At 36.7% G+C, this 25668-nt stretch overlaps 1 protein-coding gene across 7 annotated transcripts in view; it reads right to left on the reverse strand.

The window, feature by feature from the left end:
• The window catches only part of CDC42BPA (CDC42 binding protein kinase alpha), a 191366-nt gene that overhangs the window by 118410 nt on the left and 47288 nt on the right, over positions 1 to 25668 (reverse strand). For all 7 annotated transcript variants that reach the window (XM_059834726.1, XM_059834718.1, XM_059834733.1 and 4 more), the window contains exons 2-4: positions 12820 to 12911; positions 6366 to 6449; positions 1717 to 1812 (exon numbers count right to left, since the gene is read on the reverse strand). In XM_059834726.1, the coding sequence (XP_059690709.1) occupies positions 1717 to 1812; positions 6366 to 6449; positions 12820 to 12911 (272 nt within the window). The remainder of the gene's footprint in view (positions 1 to 1716; positions 1813 to 6365; positions 6450 to 12819; positions 12912 to 25668) is intronic.

Below are 25668 nucleotides of genomic sequence, written 5' to 3' on the forward strand. Positions count from 1 at the left end.
GCCATCTGGCGTATCAGCCACTTCTCCCTGTTTTCTATCACCTGCAAACGTGCCAAGGGTGCAGTCCATCCCATTGTCCAGGTCATTAATGAACATGTTGGCTCCAGTATTGAGCCCTGGGGTACACCAACATTGCCTGGCCTCCAGCTGGACTTTGCGTCACTGATCACGACCCCCTGGGCCCAGTAGTTAAGCCAGTTTTCAATCCACCTCACTGTTCCTCATCTAATGCATACTTTGTCAGCCTGTCTAAGATGATGTTACAGCAGGCAGTGTCAAAGGCATTACTAAACTCAAGGTAAACAACATCCACTGCTCAACCACATCTACTGCTCAACCTACACAGACTTTTTTTTTTTTTTAAAGGCCTCTTCTGTTATATTATTTTAATTAAAAGCACATACAGAACTAGTGACACATTCACAATAAAATGATGAAAAACAGTATTACTGACATTTTCCCCAGCAGGCTGCAAAACTAGCTCCTGTTAGCAGACTATCAAAGATAAAGAACAGCAGCTGTTCTGTACTAAGTGAAAATAAGGAAACTGGGAAGATTAAAACAAATTCTAGCAGGCTGTTGTGGAATATATAATATTTTCTTTGATATACTGTTCATAGTAAGATCAGAATTACATAAAACATGAGATTATTTTTACTGTCCACATTAACAAAGCATGAAGCTGGCTGGGAGGTATTTAAGGCAACAGTTAGAGTCACAAATGCAGAGCCCTGTTTCTATATAAACTCCACCAAAATCCATGGATCTCCAAGTATCTGAGCTGACAGAACAGAAAGCAATATAATGGCAAGAAGCACTGCAAATCTGTAAGCATTTCATGTATAACACTTCTTTACTTCTTTTATTGGGCACATTGCGGGGGGGGGAATATTATGACTGCACAGTAGACTTTTAAGAAAACATTAGAACTCACTAATGATATAGAATCCAAAGCACAGGGCAATAAAATCCAAATAAGCAAAAGCTATCAATGTGTAGTTGTTTACCTTCTCAGGCATAAATATTAGCAAAACTGTATCACAATCAAAACATATTTTAAGTGGGAAAGTTTTCATAGAAATTTAACACTTTTTCCTCATATTAGCTCCTTTTTGCAAGTAGTTCAAAATACTTGAAAACTAAGTAACGTTAAATATTTAAAGAGACACTTTTATCTACAGTTACAGCTTCCAACTCTTATTTATGAACATTTAGCGGCATTCTTCCATGCTGCAAGAACATTTTATTGTTTTATGACATCTTAGTGGGTTTAAGTCCTCAAAAAAAGCAAAGACCAATCAAAATGAACTGTTGTTTCAAAAATGGGGCTACTCCCTATTGCTGATTACTGGTTTACAGTTAGAAATGTTAATTGCAAAAATTAAAGTAAAATAGAAAGTTTATGTTAGTAAGTGCACTTTTATTTTTATGAATCCAATTAAACTGGAGTGATGAATTATAAGATGCAGATAGACCAAGGTTTATCAACAAATGCAAAGTGGCTTAGAAAACAAAGCTGCATTCCCGAGATATTTATAGCAAAACTTTTTTAAAGTTTCTGACCACTCTCCACCCTTCAGAATCTTATGCACAAAATCACATAACCTTCCATGGTCTGTACAGCCCAGAACACAACACTAACGAATAAACAAACTCTATTTCTGTCTCAAACCACATCTGCATTTCCATCCATATATACATATAAGCAACACTCACTAAATAGTTTTCATCCTGGAATGCATAATGTAATGTTGTGATCCACTGGTTATCGCCATTCACTAACACATCTCTCTCTTCTCGAAAACAGGCTGTCTGAAAGGGAGAAAAATAATTATAGGCTAAGTAAGCTATATAAAGAAACACATTTTGCAAGTTGACAATGTTTGAACATTATATTTTGGGGAAAGAAATTCAAAACTGCCTCAGTTAAAAAGTCATTTATTACACTCTCCAAACATGCCAAAAATCTATTAAAAACTAGGTATCAGAAAAGTCCACCTTCTTTAAATTTAAACAGTTGTACTTCTCTATATCGTTAAGTGAAATAAGCTGCTGCTTCCCATTGTCTAAAAATCCCCAAGTCAAAAACCTATGTTTTTTGTACACATAGATATTGAAATCAAGTATCAATAATGACAGAATAGCAATAGAAGATTAAAGAAAACAATCAATAATGGCATTATATAATTATAACTGCAATAGGAGTTAAAGAACTAGAATCTGGAGTCTTGCGTCATTGTTTTATCTCATCATGCTGTTAGCCTAGTTTTACACTTGAATTTTCACATAAGCAAGGTTCTTCTTTTCATTTGAAAGTTGCTGCTGATAACTTCCATGTAGCCATAATTTGATAATCATTAACCAATCGGGGTTTCCTCCACACTTTTTGCTCAGGAAAAATAGGACGGAACTGAATATTGCTCTGACCAAACATAAGCTGTTGATAAGACATCCAGGAAGACCTCCCCTCAATATACTGGAAAGAAACACAGGAGGCAAAACGTGCCTTCATAGCAAGTGGAACAGAGGAGGAACAAGAACTGCCAAGAAATGCTAAGGAATACCTAAGAGAAGAAGGAGAACACAGGCTCATATGAAACAAAAGAAGATAAAATGTGAAGAAAATAACCAATTGGAAAGCAGCGAGGCAGTTACTTCAATGGAGGTCTTGCAACCTGCCCCAAGAAGTGAATAAAATACCTCAGCAAAAGCAGCTTTGCAGAATGACAGAGGAAAATGACCAAACAGCTGAGAAGCCGAAAAGAAACTACAGTAAAGAAATATGAAAAACATTTTGAAGGAACTGTGTTCTGAGGTGAATAACCCAAGAAAAGAAAAGGTACCAAACAGCAAAGCCAACATACAATTTTGTTCAGAAAAATGTCTAAAAGATAGTGTAAAAGAAAGAATAATAATTGTATGGGGTCTATTTAGATAGCAGATGGAGAGTTAGAGAAAAACACAGACCATAATCTCTTCCAGCACACTCTGCTACTTCAGAAAGATGTTTCATCAATTTGAACCGTGCTCTGTCTCTTCCATCTTAGGAGACAGTTACATTTAAAGGAAAAACAAGCCTTTTCTTTTTACTTTTCCAATGTTATTTCCAAAAACAATAGGCAAATACCAGAACTCTGACATGGATATTGTTGGCTGTAAGATTTGGAGAGTGAAGAATGAAAAGTGAAATATCATTTTAGATTGAGCTATGCACAAGAATACATGCAGTAAAACAAAGCAGAAGATAACTCCCTCCTCCAAGTAAATAAACTATACAAAGTCTTGTTTTTGGTGAAGACAGTGAGTAAGAATAATACAGACCAGGATAAAGAAAGATGGTATACTTTAATCATAGCACAATGCATGAGATAAATCAGTGAAATTTGAGAAAATAACAAAACATACTTTAAACAAATACCCTCAAAGGTTATTAAATGAAAAATGGACTTGGGAGTGGGAGAAGGAGATGGGATGATCTTCAGAATGAAGAAAAGCTGTTCTATGCTTCAGCTTGATTTTTTTTTCCTTCCTTGTTTGTAAACTCTTGACATATTTCAGAGAGATACTATGAACTTTTGTTTTCACACAGATAAATGACATGTAGTTTCTCTACTTGTTGTGACACAATTCACAGGATTAGTTACTACAGAGAGTTTATATAATTCCACTTGTTTTTGCCATGATTTAACAAAAGACCATGCACTCCTTGAGCACTCTAGACACCCACCTCTGGGCAGTATGCCTAGAGCTAACAGCAACAGCTATTACCACAGCAGATCACAGCTGAGACAGTAACAGCCAAAGAGTTTAAGTGGTTCATGGGCTCTATATTAATTCAAGATGGTAGCAATGTTTCTTGTAATTACTGTAACATAGCTCAATTAAGGGGTTTTTTTTGGTGGTGTTTTTTTTTTTTAATTAAGCCTTTTTTTATGCCTTTCGTTATTTCAACATTACACTTCATCTTCACTAGGCACAGTCTCCTTGAATTGTTGGCAGAGACCTCCAGAACTCATCTAATGCAGCTCTCTGTCACAGCAAAGCCAACTTAGTGCTTTGGTTATATCTATACTGTTATTGCGGCCTTCAACCAGCAAAGAATTCAGGCTGCTCAGCTATTTGGTGCTCATGTCCTCGTAGCTCAGAGTTAGCACCTTCCAGGAGTGCTGCCTGCTTCCATGCTGCATAGTATTTGTCCTGGTCTCTCCTGAGCCTCATCTGGCACCATGGTGGCACACATGTAACTCTAAGTGATTGTCAACACTCAGGGTAACAGGTCTTTGGGCGTAACAGGCAAGCTGTCACACACTTTCAGGTACTCCTTGTATCAGTAATGTCCCCAGTTCTACATCACATCTTGGAAGTTTTCAACAGTGGCAAGTATTTGGAAAACTTACGCTCTTTATAATGCCAAAGAGAACACTGACCTCGGAGCCTGTGTAATTTCATTGTAACAGAGTTTTTGCATACAATTACTCTCAGAGCTTGCGGTCATCAACCTTAATCTGGCATTCTCAAGCCTTGTTTGAGTACATACTCCCTTTCCGCTTTTACAAGTGACTCCCACTTCCCACAGAGTTGATACAGGGATATGCGAACAACTGATTTCGGCCACTTACATATACTCCCACCTATATGCTTGTTTTGCATTTTTGGACTGTATGATTTTCCTGTGTGTATCAGTGTTAGTGCAGCACATTGCTAACAGAGCCAAAATGGGTCATTTTCCCCAGCAGTAGTAACAAGTGAGATGCGTTCATTGACATTTAAAAATTACAGGTTACAGTTGTTGAAGGTCGTGCTTTGTAATGTATTTTCACCCCAGATAGTTCTCTTTCTACTGTATATCCATGGGTTACAAATACATGGAAAAAACATAGCTGTAATTTTTTAGGCTAACGGTTCAGACTTTCAAAAATTCAGCCGGACCCAGGGGAAGAGTATTTTTAATACCTTGCATAGAGAAAAGCCTTTCAAACCTATTTATAACTGTATTTTAATGGAAAGAAATAGCTTTTAAACTGACTTTAAAAGGGTACATTTAAAAATAGAGTGGAACTTTATTTCTGGTCTTTTCTTTTTCACTGAAATAATAAAACTTACAGTAATGACATCTGTCTTGGAGAGAAATACCTCTTTGTATCAAGACTAACGCCAGATTGCTCAGTATCTGAATAATTTCTGGATAAAGAGGAAACACATTGTGTACATCCAACCACAATCTGCATGCCATTTATACTTCTTAATGTGATAACATTTTCATTAAAAGAGACAGGATGTGCACACATCAGAAATTGGCTTTAATTTGTCTGGATACTTTTTTTTTTCTTTAGAAGTGTGATGGTTTCCCATTGATCCCATTTCTTAACAAGACATAATTAAGACATAAATGCAGAAATCGGAATAAACTTGGAAGCAACTGAACAGCAAAGCAGTCTGAGAGTAGCAAAGTAGGAGTCTCAAATAAAAACTGAGGTTACAGACAATTCAATCAGACAAATTGGAAGAGACACCAAGATAGTGCTTGCACTGTCCAAACTAAAGAAAACCCAATGGCCAAAGCAACTTTGTATGTGTAAGACACCGAGTCATATTTTTATGAGTCTAATTTTTTAGGCAGTTTATTTTTAGTATGCATAGACAAAGAATTTTGAAGCCATTTAAAGAGTTAGATACATGTTCTGTTCAAAATTAATACACAAGTCTTCAGGTGTAGACTGCATTTTATAAGTTTCTTTCCAAAGGAATCCAGGGAAATGTATTGAGGATTCTATGAAGAGCAGAGACGTATAATGAAAGTAGGAACCCAAGGCAAAGCAGGGCTGGTGAAAGAGCTGTTCCACCTTTTTCAGAACAGAGAATGGACTCAAGCTTTAATGAGGAACAAATTTCCGCAGATAGACATTTTTATGAAACATGCACTCAAATTCATTTGAAACTTTTATCTTTCTAATTTTTCAATCTACAAATTGGACCTTGATTAAGTTCTCACTATTGATAAACTAATAGGCTTGGTGAGTTATAGCTCAGTAATTACCTCTCACCATGGAAAATACTTGCTAAAGACTACATTCCTAACTGGAATAAATGCATTAAAAGATTGCTTGTATAGTCGGTAATTCTTGGGCAATTACAGAAAAGGTATAATGTCTAAAACATCCAGCCCCACCTAAGTCAAGATTCCATGCCATTTTAACCCTTCCAATGAACTGCTTTAAGCTTACTTTAATATGAATCTTCATATTGTCAGTAAGCAGTGAAGCACCTCCTCAATGCCTCTATACACACAGTCTTATGGAAAGAGAAGTAACAATTCAGCAGAGTAAGAGGGTGCATGATTATAGAAAACATTCCTGTAATCTTACTTCAGCTCTCTTCAGCATCTCCCACTTATTAAGTATCTTCATGGCAAAAACCTTATCTGCATTCTTCAGTTTTACTACTGCAACCTGGAAAAGATAAATGAAACATAGGTAAGTTAAAACATGAAAATGCATATTGTTTTAATTTTTATGAAACCTTGCAGTTTTGGGGTTTTTTTCTTCAGTGTTCTGGACACTTAGCTTTACTATCCACACAATACTATACCATGACCATCAAGAAAGAGTAACATCACAACAGTACAGGATATTTATTCTGTGGAAGATCCAAGTCTATTTTAAGCTTTCATTACGTATCATTTTTTCTAGGTGACTGTAGATGAACAATGTTATTTCTCACCATCACACTTCTTGCTCTATCATACTATCATGAAGCTATCACCAGCTGTGTGCTTTATGTTCTTGGACTTATCCTTCTAGTCCTACACAATAATTTAAATTACAGAACTGCCAAGAAAAAAACACAGTTTTGTTTCTAAAACAAAATAAACAATATCTTTTAGGTTTTAGACACAAATTAGACTGTACATTTGCCATAAAACAACTTCCACTCTCACTTCAAATAATGCACTAGACTTTCTTCAAAGATGTAGTAAAATATTAATTCATATTTTTCCAACTGAATTTCAATGAGCTCTTTATCACGTCTGTTGATAGTGGCAGGGAAACAGTGAAATCCACATTTTCTAGAGAAGTAAAACTTAGGAAACACAAGCCCCCCCTCCCTCTCATCGCTTCTGAAACGGATACCATAGGCCTATGTAATAATATATTAACAAAGCCAACTGACACAGTCCTTTTCTGAGAATATTATCATTTTGTTTAGCTATAATAAAAGCTAACATGGAATATTTTTAGGAAAGAGGGAGGGAAGAAGTTTACACAAACATGTTTTCACAGTTCAGGCTTCCCTGGGTACAGCAAACTAAGTATCTTACCCAAAATGGCCATGAATCTGCTGCAGACTCAGAGCTGCTGATCAGAACTAGACCAGATCACGACGCTACCATTCCAATTATAGAAAAATTCAATAGTCAATACATTTTAACAACTATTCTCCAACTATCCCACTCTTCCTCTTCCCTTTCAAATAAATCTTAAGACTCAATGAGATAAAAGTTTATTTCTGTGTTCATCTGGTTACAAACCAACATGCTGTCACACAGATTATCCTCATCTTTACCCTGCAGGCCAGTGACAAAAAAATACTGAAGTTGAATCTTACATTCCTTCCACCTCTTTCATAATCAGTAAACAAGCTATGTGTGAAGACAGTGATAACAGAAAAGAAAATACAGGATCAGACAGTTTGAAGAAAGTGTCACGCAAACCTCTTTCAACCATCTTCAAATGTGTCATCAGCTGCAGCAGCTTCATGAATGTGGCAAAAACGCAGGTTGAAGGACTGCAATACTCAGATGTCTAAACTAAAGCATATCTAAAAGCGTACCTCTTGCTTAGCTATAGATTCATAGATGAAGCAGCTGTCACTTCCCATATGTGCAGCAACACATCATCAGCCCTGCTCTTGACACTGCTGCCTTCTGGGGTTGGGAGGGGGAGATAAAAAAAGGAGAGAAGACAGAAAGGTACTACATCTACTTGTTTAAACTAGTTTATGAACTGAAATTTCTGAAGGTTACTTCATACATAAAAATTGAGGTTCAAGTCCAGACTTGGGATCCCTCAAGGTACTTTCAGATTCTAAATGAACAAATAGATTGTTACTTTAGACTATAATCTAATTTTAATTCATAAGGAATGTCTACTCTTCTGTGCCTGGTGGCCCAAGACCGAGCATCACAATTTTCCTTAGGAGGGAAAGATGAATCCTTTGCAGTGATACGTAACCCACAATGCATATTTGAATCTTGAGTCTCCTTTTACTAGCTAAAGCTAGCTTGAAACTTTGATAAGCCGTATCTGCATTGATTTCTAATGAGAAATAACAAGAGGAGAAAGCCTTAACATTGAAACTAGTCAGTGTTCAAACTGTATCATATCTTGGATGACAGGGACCCCCTCTGCATGATGCAGTCTGTGGCATGAAGCTACAATGTAATTCTGCCCTAAAGACCTTTAAGGTTTTGCAGCTGTTCTAGGGAAAAATTAAAAGGTTGGTCCTAAAGCTGACTAGACTGCTGCTGCTGCCCAGCGTGAAAAATAAGTTTTTCCCCACCATTAACCATTGTAGTATAGGCAGCCAGAGGCATAAGATAATACATGTTTTTCAAGTCCAACTTCAGGATTTAATTTCTTGCCTGTAGCATGCTCGGTGAAAGGCTGTGTTATTCTGCAGAAGACTTGGTTATTGAAAGACATACGCTAATTGCACAGCTGCCTAAATTTGTAGTCTCCTATACAGCATTCACTTGGACACAACCAAAAGAGCTACAGCACTGCCTTTGGTTAACAGCTGGAGCGCAGGGCTTTAATGACGAGATCAAGAGCTTGGTACCTTCTGTGAATGTGTAATAGTATCGAAGAGTGACTAAAGAACAAAATTAGACTCATGCTTACCAGCTGTGTTTACAATCAGTCAGAAGCAGTCTTTTACTCTGTGAAAGCCATTAATGTTATTCCATATCAATAACCACCACACACGCGCAAAAAAAGATCACAATCATCATCATTTTTCTGCAATCACAGCATCTTATGGGGGTGTCTCAGTGCTTTATGAAAGTAAATTCTAAAATGCTGATTTTGGGACTGTGAAAGGAAAACCTGAAACTTCAGCAATGAGCAGTCTGATGCAGTTTCTAATTGTAACAAAAAATTCTGAAACATGATTACAGACTCAGGCAGTGTTTACATACACACAGAGAGGTATATACCATGTATGCAGAGGACCAAATACACACAGAGTGCTGTTTTGATCTTCTCCCTTCCCCAATGAAGCTGTCAAGACAGGAGAAAAGGTAATCATTCCTGTCTAGTTATCCTGAAGTGTCTTGCTACTGGAATTTCGTAAAACTGGACTTCTAAAGGTTAGGGTTTTTTAAAATTTATATCTTCCTGTGAGCAGCCCAACAAAAAATGATTGGTATGTGCTGATGTAAACATCTTGGTTTAGTAAGATAGTTTTTTCCCCCCCCCATTCTTCCAACAGTTTTCCATATTTCCCACAAACAGCAGTACAGTCTGGCATGCTGTCAGATACCTTCTGCCCCAAACTTGGCTACTTGTCTCTAAGGCACATGTCTGCGCGTTTCCTCTGCTTAAAAAGCAACAGCCTTATATAGAAAAAAGCTAAAACAGAAGCTATCAAAACTGAAAAGGGGGGAAAAAAAAAAGGAAAAGAAAAAAAGGAAGAAAAGATAAGAAAAAATATATATTTTTTTTTTTTAAAAAGACTCAGTATTGGTTTTCTTGTTCATCAAGAGTAGGCAGCCCTCCAGAAACAGGAAGAGGGAATGTTGCTGTTCATAACTGGATGCCAAAATTTAGGAGTAACTACCTAGTTCTCACAACCACAAAATTCATCATCATTGAAATATCAACAACATAATGACATATTTGCTTGCATAAGCAAGCACTGTTTTCCCTTTTTTTTTGAAGCACTAATAGAATGAACTGAAAATTTCAGTATTAGCTAGAACCTTCAATAAGCTGCACTTTTATACTGCTGAAAGACACCACTAAGAGCTGTTGCCCAGTTGCTTCACCTTTCCTAGAAGAATTCTTCAACTCCCAAGTTTAAAGTCTTCTTGTTTAGAGTTGTTAAGTTTTTCACACCATGCTGCCTGAAGCCAGCACCATGAAACACTTGATGCCCACATTATTAATTTTACCAGGATACTCCTCCTCCTCCAAGCAAAACATCTGGGGCTTTTCTAAAGACAGCACTCTTACAAAAAATTTTAAATAAGTAAATGTATGCAAGCAGAGGGAAGGGGCATGTCATTAATTTGACAAAAAGCAAGCATTCTCAGACTAGCAGCAAGCAGGGTAAGGGGAAAAAGAAAACTAGGAACAATGAACTCCTACAGTTATAAGCAATAACTAGTTTAAACTACTTTTTGTCTACATCAAACTTGTAAAAACAAAAAGGGAAATATTCCTTGACTATGCAAATTGAAGAAACTGAGTAGCGTAAAATCAAAATAAGAACAAGTCTGAGACTGTGCCAAAGAAAACTTACACTAACTTTGTAGTCTACAGAATTTCAGAATTATGTTGATTCAGGAAACAAAAATTACTCCTCCCAGTAACCTAGAGCAACCTTGGTCTCATTTATAGTTTGCTGGAAAGAAAATACATTCTTCCAGATTTCTTAATCTGTCTCAGTAAACTACTGTAAGTCTACCGAATTATATAAGTATTTTGCAATTTAATATTAATATAGTTTTTGGTGGCTTACGTAGCAGTAAAATTTGATGGTATTTTTTTCAACCTTGCTCAAATATTTGCTGGTTATTTTAAAGGAAAATTAGTAACTTCATACAGAACTTGTTTTCTTAGACAAATGTCTGTGTAGGACTGGAAACTTGTCTTCTTTAGGCTAGTAAGAAAATTTAATATACATGCTTGCAAATATTTAGTAAGTCCTACTTTAAGAAGATACAAAACCAAACACCTTCACTGAGAGAACTTCAGTTTGCTCCTTACCAAAGATTTTGACAATTACGTAGAGTCATGCTATCTTTGTCAGATAAAGAATTAAAAAAAAACCCCACTGTTCCTAAAAGAGGAGAACTAACAAATTACAGAGACTGTCCCCAGAAGAAGATGGGGAAAGTTACGCTCTCACTATTCATCAGATGATTCACCACAAAAAAGCTTCCTGAGACAGAACTACAGTTTTTTTGTGGTTTAGCTGCTGTGGAGTTTGATGCTGATGTAGCAGACAAAAATGACTTCTCTTAAAAACACAATATAAGGCAGGTTTTATATATGATTCTTCTGACAAGAAAGTACCCACATGAGTGATTTTTTTTTCTTACATCTTACACAATCTGTACATTAACTCAGCTGCAACTACTATGACAGCACTGAGAAAAGCCAATGTTTTAAGCAGAAGCATTTACATCAAAATGGAGAACGCAATACTCTCTTTGTGGCAGAGGTTCAGACTAAAGATAAATTATCCATGAGTAACTTCAGCCTGCAGTCTCCTTTATAAAGGAGCATTACTCCAGATGGAGCAAAACCAACCAAAAGTGATAAAGTAGCTAAATAAATGCTACTCTTTTATTGTTATTTTTACAGTTGCCCAATGATGATATTTGCACATAAGCATCAAAGTATGTAGTGACATACACTACAGTAAAAATTCTTGTTCCTTACATACTACCTATAGAAATCTATTCTTTCATAACCACAGACTAGTAGAGACTTTTTTTTTTTTTTTTTTTTTTTTTTTTTACACATGACGTAAACATGTAAGCAAATCTGAAACCAACTCTTCTCTATCACATGCCATAGAGCCTCCAGAGACGCTCTCATACCAAAGAGAACAGAAAAAAGCATTTCCAGTTCCAAAAGTAATGAAGACATTGCTCAGAAAAATCTTCTTATACTTTGGGTTTATGGTTCACACATATTTTCAGGCAGTATGGATCACCTTCTGCAGAAGCTCTACATACTATCCCCATTTGTAGTATATTTGACTATCAAAAATTCAAGGCACTGTTATACATTAGGTCGCTCTTTCTACATACGTAAGTGCCCTGTATGACAAACAAAGCCCATGTACCTAACATAATTAAGAAGCAGGGGCAGAAAGCTAATGTTTATTTATTCAAGTTTCCTCAACTTATATAATCTGACATGCCTAGAGTAAAACCTAGTAACCAACAGCCTTTCTTGATGACTTCAAATAAGAGAAGCAATGAAAGAGAAGTTCAATCAGAAGCAATGAAGAATTGTATGGTTTGATAGCAGTAGGTGACAACTGAAAAAGAAACTAACATTTGCTAAACTCTTCAAAAGAAATACAGGAAAAATATTCAAACATTCATTAAAAATTGGAAATGAAGTGACAGGAATAGAAAGATTTCTCTGTGTTCTTAGAGGTCAGTATCAGTATTTGGCTATTTAAGTTGCTGAAAACTACTTTCAGACTAGTTATTAGGATGATTAGAAATGACTAATCTTTATACCATCAGTAACTCACTGGCCTCCATCGGCTGACTGGAAAGAATAACAATCAAGCAAACTGTCATCAGACAGTTGAAACATGGTCTTTTAATCCATGTGAACTTGCCTTCTCTCAAAATTTAAGAGACTTAAAAAGAGCTGTCAAAGAATGTATAAATCAAAATGGACTTGCATCAAATATTAGATGGGCATCAAACATTAGATGGGCCTACAATATCCATTATGCCTAAATAATCTAAAACCCGTACATCTATATATTGCTATTAACTGTTTCTCTTCAGTGCTGCAGATTTGCAAGAGCATAGTCAAACCATTCCTTCCACCTCATTCACAAACATACCTCCCCAAAGGCTCCTCGACCAATCACCTTCAGGATTTCAAAATCTTCTTTATGTAGTCGCATCTGTTTCACTTTAGATGTAAAAGGTTTGGCTGAAACAAAGGAAAATATCATTCATTTAAAAAACAAAACAACAGAAAAACCCCAAAAAACCTAAAAAAACGCCACACCAAAATCAAAAAGCGAAACAAGGTTAACAGTAACATAAAATAGATGTTAATCAGAGCCCTGAAAACAACGGACCATTTTGCTTATATACCTATATTCCCTAATGTAATATAATGAAGTTTAAAGCTGGAAATAATGACCAGTAAGAACTAAGCCAAAACTGCTGTGAGAGAAAGTTTATGAAGTAAGCCTGCTTTTCCTTTTTTTTAATTTAAAGAAAAAAGAAAAAAAAAAGAAGAAAAAAAAAGAGTCAAGCTGACTACATTTTTCCACAGTCTTTTGAGTTCATAGACATCCACTGCATCTGTGCTATATGTTGTTAACTCTGGTTGCAAAAGTGAAGTATAATACAATGAGGAGTTCACTTTGTACAATATTAATGTCTCTGCCAAACAGCAAGACAATATTGTATTCACTGAAAAATTAAAATGCTGATGGAATGATGACTGGAAGGGCAATACTGGCCTAGACGATGTATCATGCAATATTTTTGGAGGCCACTTCTTCAACATAGAGGACACTTAATAGTTAATTCTTGGCTTCTGGAAGCAAGAACAGTTATACTCAAGACATTATTAACACATTCAATGGAAAAACCCCACGTATATAAAGTTCAGCTTCATTTCCCTCTCTTTTTTTCCCCTCTTTTATAATATCTGTGAAAGCAGCAAGCAAAATAAGGTATTGTACTCCAGCCAGGTAAACCCAGTGTTCTTTGCAATGACACAGTATCAGGAGGACTGTTCCCCTCTTTCAGCCCCATTTAGCACTACAACTGACCAGTCATTGTTCATTAATGCATGCTCTCTGCATGCATGCAAAACATCTAAGTTACTGATAACTCTACCTCAAAAAACCACATAACACAAACTTTGGGAAAAAAAGAAAAAACCCAAACAACCCAACTTTAAATAATTAAGCAGGAAAAGGAGTTCTTTTAAAAATAATTATTTTTAAATCATGTTTAATACTTTACACAAATGAAATCTATCACTAAAACATAAGCTTCAGTAAATACAGTTCTTAAAAGTTGTCCATAAAAAAAGGTTGTATAACCTAGCATACACACAACTATAACAGGTCTCGAAAGATCTAAGTCCAATTTCTGGCTCAAAGGCAGTCCTCAATGATCCTAAACAAGTAATTTCAGATACTTCACTCACAGTTTCACATCTATAAAACAGGGACAGTATTTTTGTAACAGACAAGGCACTGACCATCACATACTTGGATCAAGAAACAACAACAAAGCAGCGCAACATAAGGTAGCCATTTTACATGGCCCACAAAAAAATTCTTAGCTGATGCTTTCACGGTACAGGGACCCATCTATGTCCACTTCCATCTATACAGAGGCTGATGGAATTAGTACAGCTTTATTTTCAGTGAAGAGTTGTAACAGGCATCACACTGTAGAACAATTCGTTCAAAATAATTTTTCTAAACAGAAACGGGAATTGGTTTTCAAAAGCTCTAAAAGCAAATGACACTATGTAACAACCAAATTATATCTAGACACATGTAAGAAACCCAATTTGAGTTCTCCTAGAATCCCGTATTTTGTCTTCCCAATGTTAAGAACTAAAAAAAACCCAAACCCTATACTGATACATATAACCCATCTTTCAATTTAGAATTTTGATATTAACACACACCCCTTCAAGGCACTATAAAATCCTTGTCCAAAAGCCTACTGCCTACTATTCAGCAAAGCAGTTTTATAAACTGTGTCAAGACACCAGCTACCTGTATTTTTAATACCTAAAAAAACCCCACAACACTTCTTTGTCCCAGTCCTTAAATTAGCATTGTAAATCACATCTGAAAAATAACAACGCAAAAATCCAGGGTCTTCTGTTTCTCCTGTTAAGCAGTACAGCACACCTCCGTTGATGTGAGTGGTACAACGGATGAAATCCTTTAAAAATTGCAGACGTTGCAAAATCTGAACTTAGTCAATTTTTCTAAAATGCCTCAGATGCCAGGAATTAATTCTCTACCAGGAGTTACATTTGATACAACTACAGAAACATGAGCTTATGCCTAAAAAAATTAGGTTTTAGGTCCAAATAGTAAAGATGCAGCCATATGACATTGATACTTTCACTTATTTTAGTGGTATTTTTACTTTAAATTTATAATAATTTTATCCAAAATACTTATTTATACAATTAAAATGCAGATATACTTCTAAAACATAATTTTAAAAGCATTTTACTCAAGTTCACAGAGATTCCCCAAACTTTCAATTAATCTCTTATACCTTAAAAGAAAGGTCTTGCAATTGGAAAAATAAATGACGACAAAATGTACTGCCTTACCCGGACAGCCTCAGCTGTACTGCACCAAGTGATTTAATACAAATATTAATACTACTGACGAATACTACTGAACAAATTAAAACAAGCCATTAAAGCCTTTTAACTTGAAAAACAACTGATTGAAAACAAACATGTAGTTCTCGAACATTTTTTGACCATTATAGGCCTGGCTAGACTACAAGGCAAAGTATCTTGTTAACAAGCAACAGCATAGCTGTTTAAACCACAAAACTCTTCCCCACTTTATATTGTAAAGAAAGGCCTGTCATTCTTTAATTATTACATTTTGGAATCTTCCAGGGTTCCCATAGGGACACTGGAAAAATAAACACCATTATAACTCCTTCAGTAAAATATAGCCGACAAAAATAGGTTTGGATTAGGTTTAATGATTTGTAGTATCGATGTTAGTGGAAAAGTTTGTAAACCCTTCTCTAATTTTTTTACCACCTCTAGCAACAGACATGTCAACTTATAGCCAAGCAGTTTTATGAAGAAAGATACAGTCCAAGAAAAGAAAGAAAAAAAGAAAAAACCAAATAACTGCCCTAGGAATGCGCTGCAAATAGCTTGTTCCAAAAAAGGTCAATTTGCTTTATCATCAATGTTGTTTGTCTGCTGTGCAAACATCTGCTGTTCTTGTGGCAACAGCAATCTTAAGCACAGAAAACTTGGCCTGGCCAAGGGTCTTGGAAGGCATATCTTCAGACAGCCGTTTCATCCATCCAGCTTTCCAGACTATGAGGTTAACAGGCAGACTTCTTGCAACTAGTTTGGCAATGTCATATGAGCTGTTATAAAGACAGCAAACTGTAAGGTCAGGGAACGGTTTTCAAAATGCAATGTGCTCAAAGGGGCCCCTGCAATGCAGTTCTGTTAAAACACACAGGTACGCAGCCCTCCCCTGTTGACATCCCCATCCCCCTAAACAGAATCATCATGAAGTTAACAGAACACACCACCCTCTTTTTCAGAAGGAGCTGCAGTGTCCTTGATCATTGGTACCAGAGTGATACGCTGTCTTTGCAGCTTTTTGAGAGCAAAAGGCAGTATGGGCATTTCCTTTGGTACTTCATTCAACCCTACAGAAACACACAGAGGGATAACTTGATTTTTTCCACACAGACACCCCTTTTCAAGGTTGCTAGCCATGTGTGATACAGATTAGAGACCAGCAGTTTGCCGTGCCAAATCAAATTCTTCCTCCTCCAAACCAGAGGGTAAGTGTGGGCAACATTTCCCCTGGCTCCTCCAGGATCTTCAATTCAGCAGGAACCGAAGTTCATTATATAAAACTTTCAAATTTGCCAGCATGTTCTCTATGGTCACAAGCTGACAAGTCATACACAGAGTCTACGAAGGCGGCTACTCTCAAAAATATTCTATGTTGCTATCAATTGCTGTGGAGGAGATGGATAGATAAGACTCTACCTATAAAAACTGTTCTACAAAAACATTGGCCACCCCACCTGGCCAATACTTCCAATCTCACCCTGCCTGGGCAAACTGCACCACCACCCTCTTGACAAGAATCCTCACACTTCTTCAATCAATAACACATGGCAAGAAAGAAAAAAAAAAAAAAACCAATCTCCCAGTTCACCCTCAGGGGTAACCTATGTACAGAAGCAGTAAGCTAAGCTGTTTTTTCAAACAAGGTGAACCTGTCATGACTATTCCTTCAAGTTATTTAAGTCTCTATGGATCTTTCCCCACATTTTACGTTCTAGCCATTCATGCAATTTATGCTTCTAATACATTCAAGTAATAAAAATCAGTAAAAGGATAATTCTACAAGTGTTTGAAATTTAGATCTTTTTTCCAGTTGAAATTTGGACTAAGCTTCACCTGAAGTAACATGTTAAGCACAAAGAAGAAGAGTCAGCAGGACACCAGCTGCCAAACTAGGCATATAGAGGAGCACAGGTTCTACCCCTGGCTCTGAAAGGGGAGGATTTTATTACAACAGTCCAGCAGAAGAGAGGCAAAAAAATGGGTTCTGTAGTAGTGACATTTAGTTTCAACAGTCTGATTATCATATTTATGGGGGGGAACAGTTACTAGCATTATTTACAGCATACTTAATACCAAGGGGTTTAATTTTTAAACTCTTGGAGATAAAAGTCCATCTCCTGAACAGCTGACACAGGGAGGACCGCGACATGGTTGATAACCCAATGCAGTTTAGTACTGTGGTTACACACGTGATACCAAACCACATCACAATAATAAAACAGCAGTATTGGATGCTTTATTTGCAAAGCTAGTGTTATGTTCCTGCTTTGCTCTCTCTCCCTCCAGCTCCTAGCTTCTGTCTGCAGAGCCTGAAATTCAGATTTTTCAGGGCTAACCTGCTGGCTGGGGGGGAGGAGCTAGTGGTGAGGTCCCTCCCCCTCCCTCACCTGCTAAGGCCCCTTTCCCTCCCCAGCAAAGCACTGCAGCGAACCAGAGCTGCTGTAGGCATGGCTTGAAATTAAATCCAAGTTAGATGAAGATCATGTTGACTGTTTAAAGAAAGTGCTAAGCATCTGAGGACTTGAAGCAGCAATTGAAAATGCACCCCCACAACTGATTTAAAAAGAAAACAAAACAGAACAGGACAGTGTTTAGGAATTCCTCTCAGTGCTTTACTGATGCCATAGTTGCTTTTTGGATAAACAGGCTGGCTAACTCTCGTGGAAGATTGTATCCTCAACTGGCGGGTCTGAGTAAGATACCCATTTCTTACCTCCTAAAGGAACTACGAAACGTGCTTCCTTGGTCATCTGGGTATCACACAGCAAACCCAGCCTTCTGCCCACTGTATTGTTCAATGAAAAACACCATGTCAAGCCAAAACCACAGAAATAGAAAGCTGTATCCACCAGAATTGTCAACAACAATGGTGAAAGTTCATTATGAAGGAGCTAGATTGGAACATAAAACAACCACCACGGGAAACTAGCTGCTTGCCATTTCAAGAGAAAGCCCCCTTTCCTTCCTATAATTATAAAAATACATAGAGAGCTTTTGCGTGCAAAGGAGAAAACCCACATAACCTAAGAGACCGTCACTTAACTGAATACCAGAAGGCTCTCAGATTTCTCTGAATGCTGTCCTTGAAAAAATGAAAAAAAAAAATTAAAAAAAAAAAGAATAAAGCAAAAAAAAAAATACACTGATAGCTTTGTTTTTGAAAGCATTCTGCAGTTTTGAAATTTCTGCTAAATTCCTGGAAGGAATTTAACAAGTGTTTTTATTTTACAGGCTCAGTCCAAACCCAAAGTATTTATTTTCCACTGGCTTCTATCAGCTGTGATTATGAAATGTGTAAATAGCATTTTTGAGTTAAGACAGACCACAACTGGGGGTTTCAAAAAACTGCAGAAAGGAGGTGTGAGAGAATACTCCTCCCAAAATAAACAGTGTTTCTTAAAACAAAGGAGAAATAATTGACAATCAGCAAGGCAGAGCTGCTTGAAGTCTAATTTAATTGAGGGAAGACAAAAAAGACATCTCTCCTCTCCACCCACCTAAGACTGGCAAAACAGCACAAGAAAGCTTTGTTGCAGTTTCTGCCAACTCTCTGGAGGAAACCAGGGGCAAAACACTGCAGTCGACAGCAATAACAGCTGAATCACAGAACATTAGTTAAAGCAGTGTAAAAAATATAAACTACAAATACCCTTCTCAGTTTTAACAGTTAAGAATCAGGTTTCACGCCCTCGGATCATTTTTAACATGTTTTTCCTGATGAACAGTTAAGTGCCAGCATCAGTAAGTACAAGTTAAGAATCTGGCATTTTCCAAGAACGAGAAGCATGTTCACAAATTCCTGTACTATGGTATAGACAGACACAATATTCTGGATCCTATTCATCTTGGGCCGGGGAGAAGTAATCTGTGCTCATCTAGGTCAAGTGGAGACCATCCAGCCATCTTTGGCTACAGCTACCACAAAAGATTCTTCGACGGGAACTTCAAAATCAGAAAGAGAAATAAAATCTCCTTCCCAAACATACAGAGTAATTCTGTTTTTTCCCTCCCTAGACTCAGATGAAAAATAACCCCTGCATTCATGAAACACCCACTGCAGATCTGGGCAACACTTCCATACCACATCAAGATATAGCCATTATTTTTTTTATTACCATTCTTTCTTGTCACAAGAATTTCAGTAAACCACCCTATGGTTAAATATTATTATACCAGCAGCAAAGTGAAATATTGAACTTTAATTCATCCTGCTGTGCATTGGAATTCTGATGAAATTCTTGTAGCACGGTCAGTAAAATCTTTACTATAGGACTCCTGTTCCACCTAGTGAAAAGGGTGGAAATGCTCTGGGAGCAAGACAAGAGCAGACAGAAAAAAGGTTTTGTGATATTTAAAAAACCTGAAAGGCTAACAAAGGAGAAGGAGAAAGGTGGTCTTAAGCTTATAAAGCAGAATGCTGCTTAAGACTCCATCCCTCATGCTGTCACAGAGCTGGAGGCAAGTCAATTAAAAATCACACTTCTGACAGTCAAGCTTAAACTTTGCATTCATCAATATTTGACATGTAACTCAATATGCTGGTCTTTGACTGCCAAGAAAAGCTGGACATTTAAACTGTAAATAAAATCAATCGAACCTGTGTTTAAAATTACTAAGTGTTCTAAAGAAAATCAAAATAAACCAGGCATAAAAAATGAATACTTTAAGTAAAATTCTTTGTCCCTCAATGCATTACTTTTTATTATGTAAAATAGAGATATCACCAGTAATCTGACGAGGGTTTTGAAAAATACTATCTTACTGTTTGTGAAAGATTATGTGTTGATGAATATCAGAGAAAAAAAATAAAATCGAGTATTATGCATTAAACAAACAGTGCGCAACCACACAGCAAATGTCAAGGAGAGAGGGGAAAAAAAAAAGGGAGGGGGAAGAATTGACTGCCTGTCAAGTAACAGCTCTTCACTTTGAAGAACAGGTATTTTGTGACCACAACGGAAGCTGTAATACGTACTGTCTCAAGGGAGTTGTGGAGGTATCACTAATTCTGTCACTTCCTTTTTCACGTTTATGGTTTTGCATCCCTAATTAAAGAATTGTTCAAGATATATTTTATTTATAATTCAAATAATCCTCTCATTTAAAAAATAAAAATTAATCCTCTCTAGAAAATCTGCTACATACTGTAAAAACATAGAAGTGTTTTACCGGAAAAAAGCTAGCGACTTTGGTCCACAGAACACAGGCATCTGGTACACAATCCTCACTGACTAAAAAGACCAGTGCTGCAGGTTGCCGCTTTTTGCGTGGACCAGCACTAATGAAGCCCCCTGCTCAGTTTCCCAGGTACTTAGGAGTCTCCTGGTCCAATTCTGAAGCTAGAGAAAGAAGGATTTTAAGGGATACTCAACCATCTGCCTAATATTGCAGCCTGCCTTACATCCCCTTTTCTTGCCTCTCACAAACACACGATCCACTTTCACCTCTTCCTTGCTGTGACTCCTCATCCCAATGCTTTCCTTCTCAACTATTCGGTCCCAACCTCTCCCACAAGACTCATCATCCAGTATCACTCTGCCCTGCCCCCACACAGCTTTGCCACCAAACCTGATGGTTTCTGCCCACAGCCTCCCCAGTTTTCCCCACATCTGTACCTCACCTGCTTCTTATATTGGTCTGCTCATGTGTGTCTCTCTTTACCTCCAGGCCCCCATCCTGTTGCCCTGAGAAGCCACCATCTGAGCAAAGTTCTGCTCGTTCTCCAATTCCTTACTTATCCTTTAAAACTCTGGTCTACCCAGCTGGAGTCTCTCTGCCAAAGTCCCAGTTTCGGTGATGATGCCCTGCTACCATCCTTTCTCAAATTCCCTGATGCATTTCCTTTCTCCTTTTACCACCACCAGTCTTGAGTGCCTTTACTTTTCATTAAATTGTGACTAACAAACAAGGTCTTGAGCTACACAACATCAGCTTGCGTCCACTTTACTTTAGAATTTTAATTAAAAGGAAAAACTGTTGTCACAGTCATCTATATAGAGCAAATATACTGAGATCAGGCATTTGATTTTTTGCTGATACTGAGAGTTTCATTACATTGTATGTCAGCAGCTAACAGTATTCATTTTCATTTTTGAGGGAAAAAAGCTGTAAAAGCTCTGTAAAACTGAAAGCACTTTTAATTTATTTTAATTAGTTAAAGGATATGCTCTAAACCTTGTGAGAAGGGGGGTACACAGACTCTCCAAACTCTCCTCCTCTGAAGTGACTCGTTTGTGTAGCCATGTATTCTTAGCATATACTTGCACTCAGAACTTGTCAAAATGCACACCTGTCAAGTCTCACGCAGCGCATGAATCATTTGAGTCCTGTCTCTCACTCCTCCATCACGGTGCTTTTACCCCCAAATTCACTGCAAATCATTGCAGACACTTCCCAGCATGCTGCAAGGGCCTCAGAGCAGAAGGCTAGTAATGCAGCTGAGCTCTAACAGCAGGCAAATTCTTCTGCAGGATGTCACAGGCAAGCGCCCACCGTATGAACTGACATATCATGTAGCCATATACTTTGTTTCCTCTTTAAAAGCATGGCATAAACCTGCTTATAAGCACTTCATATACACCAGGTTTCACTGACGCTACTGTTCATATTTGCATTACAATAGATCTCAAAAGTCCCAGTCAAGACTGGAGAACCCTAGGTAGTGAATATCATATGAATGCACACAGTTTCACTCCTAATTCTGCCTTTATGGACAACACATTTGAAATGAAAGATGTTACATGAAGATCTGCATTTATGATCTATACCTGACATTAAATTGAAGTTCAAACACTAAAATAGAGTTCAAAATTTTCATAAAAGCAAGAATTACTTTGATATAACATATGTCAAATGGAAATATTAAAAACTATAGTAAGAACTTAGCATCGTGAGAAGGAATTTTGCCTAGGTTAAAATAATATACTTTTCCAGTCATGTTTTGTTCTTTAGAAGTAACCACTCATTGTCATTAGACATATTTTTAAAATAGCATTTGTGATGCAAATAAATAAAAAGTGACTTTTGAACACTGCCTGCATCAGTTTTACACTGTCTGATATATCCTATGGGTTACTCTGCAGTTAGTAAAAATAAGAAAATAGATCGTATTGCACTTCATTAATACATCACAGTAAAATGCTACTTCTGAGTGTTAAGCCACTGTAAGTGCAACGAAAAACAAAGATACACTACTGCAGTCCCTACAACTGCTTTTTACACAAATTTCAAGTTCCTCGTCACAAAAGAAGAAAACAAAACACTCTTCCTACGGCCACAGAATTTTTTCCACCTCCACAACTTAAGCTTCCACTCCACACACCCCTCATACCATTTTAATGCCATCACCCTGTATTATTTCTACTGTAAGAACTGCAAACTACTCATTTGCTTGCTCCTTGTATTCAAGCTGAGCAATGCAATTGAACACGTTCTTCACTGTCTGGGTTTTTTTGCATTCATAAAATGATAAAAAGACAATAATTCTAAAAAATGTGATGTTAAGTCATGTTTCAAGAACTCTTTTCAGTTTCACTACATTTTAGGAAATTTTGACTATAACAATATTCCTTTATTAAACTAACAGCACTCCTTAAAGAAAGATCTTAGAACTTCAGCACTCTTTCAGAGTTACCTTAAAACTAACATAATTAGAATTAAAACATAACTAATCATTTGAAAGTTCAGTGCCATTAGAATGTAAATTGTCTATAATAAACTTGATTTGGCCCACTTGAGAATAAAAACCGTATCATAATGCTTAAGCACATAACAGTGTACCAGATCCGGCACTCTCTCTCTCAACTACAATCATCTTCACTTTCTTCCTGATTAAGTGATCACTGTAAAATAATGATGATTAAGATATTTTTATTTTGACCGTATTTCACCTCATGGCAATTTTAATCATTCAATCTTCAGTGCAGTTGAAACACTAAAATCTACTACTACTTCAAAAAAGATCAACGATCGCCATTATTATAAATCACACTTTCAACAGAATCTGGATTTTGAAGATGACAAATATATTTCCCAACACCTGTAACTACCCTACAGCATACATTTTCTGTAAGTTGTAAGTTCTCACATAAACCACGTACGTCTGTGTGCGCGCATGCACATGCGTAAGAGATTCTTGCACCACAGCCCTTCTTGCTTTGATCCACACCTCCTTTGTATCACCAAGGACGTAGTAAGGAGTAATTCTACAATCCAGATCACTGATGGATCAAATTCTTTATGAAACCAAAGAGAAACTTTAAATTATTTTTCATTCAGTTTCTCTGTTCAGTTTTTAGGCCCCCTTATGCTTATATTACCTAAACATAAAAAGGTTTTCAAACCACCCTTTAAGGGCATATTGTTTCAAACTAAGCCTTTGGAGTTCCTAATCAATCAAATGAAGGGATTTGCTAAGCGGTACATCTGAACTGACTTTTGTGCTACTGAGCACATCATCTACTTCAGCATTCCTGTCGATGTCAAGTCAGAAATAAGAGAGACCTCCATACTGTGAACTCTTATGTGCATGTATTTGCCAGGCTGAGCCTAAATTAAGAGGCTTTTGAACCTTATTTCCTAGAGTAACACAGAGTTGTGTTGCTGTATGCCTGTTATGATAGGCTACATAAATTAAAGCATTTGTTTATTACTACATTGATTAAAAGCAATTTTTCTATAACAATAATTTTATAACGAGATATAGTTATTTGGTTTTATTTATCAGCTTAAGATAAGAAGAGGCAGCAAGTGAAACTAACATTCTTCCTGTAAACCAAGGATTAAGTGTTTCAGTTTGAAACTATAAACTAATCAAAGAGAAGAATTAGTATCAATACAAACTGTTCTTAATCTTCAAATTCTAGACATTTTTACAGAATTTTGTATGCTTTTTTCCCCCCAAATGTGGACAGGAGAGGTGGTCTCCTATGCATCCAATGCACTGGAGAAGAAACATTTCACAACTTGTGATATTAAATGCATAAAATATTCACTGAGTTCCGAAAATTCTTTGAATGCTTGTACCCAAGTTTTATCTCAAAAGTTTTCTTTACTAGAAACTTGAAAGGAAAAGCCATGGCAAGACACAGCACACACAAACAAGTTTGAGATAAGTAATAGGATAAGGAAGTTGGACACATTTTCAGAAGAGCACAGAACACAAATTCATTAATTTACATACAAAACGCAGCAGTTTTCAGAAAAGAGAGTACTCATTTAGCTGCCTCAGTAAAGCAACCACACGTCAGAAGTGGGTAACATACAGAAATTTTAGTCAGTGCTTATCATGTTTAAGTATTATCAATCTAGCTACTTCATGTAAATATTTAAATGGAAACTGCACTCTAATAAAAATGGATTCCAGTTACAGGTAATAGAACATTTTGAAAATATAAATCATAATTAAGTCATAAGCAAAATGAATGCTTTTCACTCTGGAATTAGTTTACAGAAGGTTTGTTCTACGAGAAAAGTACTTGTAGGGAGGTAAATTCATAGCTCACTTTTCCAAACGTCACCTTGTTCCACAGATCACAAAAGTGCAAGTTAAGGAGTTCACAGTAAAATACAAGCAAACATAAACATTTCTTTTTAGTATGGATAATTTATGCTCCACGTTATATGACTAAACCCATTTTGCTAATTATTTCATCATCCTTCCCTGTTCAGCAAGAGTCCCCAGTTCAAACACCTGGTCATGACACCTCTTCTTCCTTCAGACTTTAGTCCATGTTCTTGAGCAACATATTAAATTAGTGCAACCTTAACAAGACGGTGAAAAACAGTCAAAACGTTCTGAAATCCGAATCCTACAAATTCTTAACATTTATCCATATGAAAACAGTACCAAAATGCTATTACTAAAAATGAAAATTAGTCATAATGAAGCATCAAATGTCTATTTGGAATTAGTTATATTTGAAGGTATGGGTCATGAGTGTACCCATCCATGTAATTGCCCAACACAGCTTGTTAGTTTTAAACCACTCTTGACAAATGGGTCACGTCCTAGGTCAAACCTAGATTACTTCCATAACAACACACTGCTCTCCCTAACTGTTACAAAAACACGTGAGAAGTGTAGCTTTTCCCCTCCCACACTCTGAACATTGGTTTTTTTCTGATCTCAAATCCTTAGGAAAGTGTGGCAACTCCTGCCCTTATTAACACCTATTTTTAGATTGTTCCTCTGTATTTACTCAAAACTTACCACAGAGCATTCCTATTAGTTTTAGCTTGGCTTCACAGCATTGCTCATAAAAAAACCCCACGAATTTAATTTGTTGCCGTTTTTCAAATTCTCCAGTTCTATTTTAGCAAATAAAACTGATTACTGAAACCAAAT

This window comes from Gavia stellata, chromosome 2 (assembly GCF_030936135.1).
Source record: "Gavia stellata isolate bGavSte3 chromosome 2, bGavSte3.hap2, whole genome shotgun sequence".
NCBI lineage: Eukaryota > Metazoa > Chordata > Aves > Gaviiformes > Gaviidae > Gavia > Gavia stellata.